The sequence below is a fragment of the Panthera onca genome, chromosome D3 (assembly GCF_046562875.1).
Source record: "Panthera onca isolate mPanOnc1 chromosome D3, mPanOnc1 haplotype 2, whole genome shotgun sequence".
NCBI lineage: Eukaryota > Metazoa > Chordata > Mammalia > Carnivora > Felidae > Panthera > Panthera onca.
Window position 1 is genome coordinate 22,090,610 of NC_138350.1, and position 2,595 is coordinate 22,093,204.

Genomic DNA, 2,595 nt, shown 5'->3' on the forward strand with positions numbered 1-2,595 from the left:
CGAACTCAACTCCTAGATCAAGAGTTGCATGCTCCACCAACTGAGCCAGCCAGGTGCCCCAAGCATGCGACTCTTGAGCTCAGGGTTGTGAATTTGAGCCCCACACCGGATGTAGAGCTTACATTAAAAAAAAAAAAAAAAAAAAGAGTGGAATTACTGATTTAGAAGCAAAAGTGGAAAGTAACACTTCCAATTATAGTTCATGTTTTGCAAACCAGAGTTCTTTGGAAGTTAACGGGGAATCCGAAATAATGGAACTTGCCCTTCAGATGTCTGCAGAGGACTCTGGCCTCAATCAATAAGTGAAGATCGGGTAGAGTTAACAAAGCACTAGATACAGAAGCATGTCTCAAGGACAATTTACATTTATTTGCTGATGACTGATTAAACATACTTCAAACACAGCAGAAGTTAAAGAGTCTGTCAGGTGAAGCCACTTCTTGCCAACAGCTAAAGGTGGTCGGTGAAGATAATCTGAGCATCATCTTCAAGCTGAGGCCCTGGTTCTGGGCAAACAGCTGGTGGATGGACCTGGTCCTTTTGGCTTGGGTAGGGGTCTCCGGGGAACTACTTATTCTCATACTTGTGCTTGATGTGTTTCCACAGCTTCTGCATTTTAAAGACAAAAGTCACAAACTTTTAGTTTTGTTTCTCTCATTTTGCAGCTACTCCCACTGTCCTGGTCTCTAAAACAAGCTTGAGAAAAACATATACCACGTCTGGACAGTTGGGGTGGGCAAAACGGAAGCAACGCTAGGCTTGACGCACATTCCCAACACTTGCAAAATGTGTTGATGTTATCAATTGCCATGTAAAATTAAGTGGGAGAGGATGATCCTTCTTTTACAGGGAATTGAGGTAACTGCTCAAAAGTACACAATTAAGGAACAGAGCCCAGAAGATGCCTTATTTCCTTAACTCCCAGGTATTATTCAAGAGATCTAAATGCATAGGCCCAAATAATTCACACTGCATCATTTTTTAGTTCCTTAAACATATTATTCTTGGGTCAGGAGCTAGTTGGATTCTCATTCCTAAAAGCACAGATTGATGTTTTGATAGCATACTTAAATGCTGTTCCCAAACATTGAAAATGGCCAGCAGAACTGCTTTCAGGAGATGGAACAGTGGCAACACTTTCATAGGGAAAGTTGTCCAGGCCACAGGCGGACAGCATTAGCGGGCAGAGTCTTCCTGGGCCGTAAGGTCAGACAGCTCTGAATTAAAACCACAAGTGAATGGTGAAACAGGGCTATCTGTAGGAGACCTTCCCTAGTATAAGCCACAATTTAATGCTATAAAGCGTGTACAGCATCTAGCACACTGTTGGCACACAATGAGTCTAAAAGGTGTGGTCATTCCCTACCTACATGCTCCTGAGGAACGTCACAAACGTTATTTTTTTGATGCACCACCTACCAGGTACTGTGACACCTTGCAAGTATCTCACGTAATCCTCACAGTAATTCTCTACTGTAGTTACTGTTATTAACATCTCTATATTACAGATAAAAGTGAAGTTCATAGAGGCTAAGAAACTCCCCCAAATGAATCCACAGTTATCAAGTGACAAGACCCAGTATTCCCATCCAGGGCTCTGATTTCATATTCCCATCTCCTAACCATTATGGCTACCATAATGCCTGCGTGGGAAGCCTTTGGGAAGTGAAGAGTGCTATCTTTCAGATAGGCCTTTTCAAGGCCAGCCACAGTATCTAAGGCCATGTCCTTTTCAGGACACTTGCCCGCTCAAATCTGCCCTTGAAACCCTCAGAGGAGACAATGGGTCCGGGTTCCAGCCCTGATTCACCACTGACTTCTGATTGGGGTAGCCCTAGTAAGACCTCTGCTCTCACTAGGCTTTAGTTTCTACTTCTGCAGAATGGACAAATGGGGATGTGATATCAAAACTTACAACCCCCCCCCCCCCCCCCCCCGCCAAAGGATCTACTGACCTCATTTAATGTTTTGGGATTCACATCTGGTGGAGAGAACATACGGCAGTCGACCGACATAAGTCGCCCATGGCTTTCCCCCCTCTTAGTAAGGAAGACTGAGTCCCAACCCATCTCCACTCCCAGTCACCCCTCAGGTGGGCCCAAGGTCAGGAATGGCCCAGTCCCTCACCCCCTCGTTGATGTGTTCGTAGATCGCGTCCGCGCCTTGGTCGAAGGCGCGCTCGAAGAACAAAGCGCCCACGGCGATGGTGAGGGCGAAAGTGGAGGTCCTGCGGAACAACAGGGAGTATAACCTCGCAGTAAACGTCGGGGCCGCCATCTTTCTCCACTGTGGAGCCCGCGCCTGCGCCGCGGCCGACCATGGTCTCCACAAGCCCTCGGCGTGCAACACTTTATGGGATATGTAGTTTTTCTGAATCTCAGTGCTTGTCGTTTTGAACAACAGAGGTAAGTGATGGCTTGCGGGGGAGACAAGTCTCATAGGATTCAGATTAGGACAGCCCAGAAAGTGCGGTAAGATTTTTTTACCCATTTTTTCAATTCAATAATCTCTTGCTGATTGAATACCTCGAACTACAACACCCAGAAGCTTTCGCGCTTCCGTTACCTCTCCCACCACCTGTGGTGTCTCAGCTAT

General features: G+C 46.2%; 1 protein-coding gene across 2 annotated transcripts; it reads right to left on the minus strand.

Annotated features, from left to right (window-relative positions):
- Nucleotides 1-349: 349 nt before the first annotated feature.
- UQCR10 (ubiquinol-cytochrome c reductase, complex III subunit X) lies at nt 350-2,355 on the minus strand. Of its 2 annotated transcripts, XM_060612775.3 has the most exons (3): nt 2,128-2,355; nt 1,956-1,981; nt 350-609 (listed from the first exon to the last, which is right to left on the minus strand). In XM_060612775.3, exons 1-2 carry the CDS (start codon nt 2,275-2,277, stop codon nt 1,976-1,978), a joined length of 156 nt encoding a protein of 51 aa, XP_060468758.2. In that variant the 5' UTR covers nt 2,278-2,355; the 3' UTR covers nt 350-609; nt 1,956-1,975. The 2 variants fall into 2 exon arrangements, with proteins under 2 accessions (XP_060468758.2, XP_060468757.1); XM_060612774.3 differs by lacking the exon at nt 1,956-1,981 and having other exon boundaries at nt 2,128-2,319.
- Nucleotides 2,356-2,595: the final 240 nt, after the last annotated feature.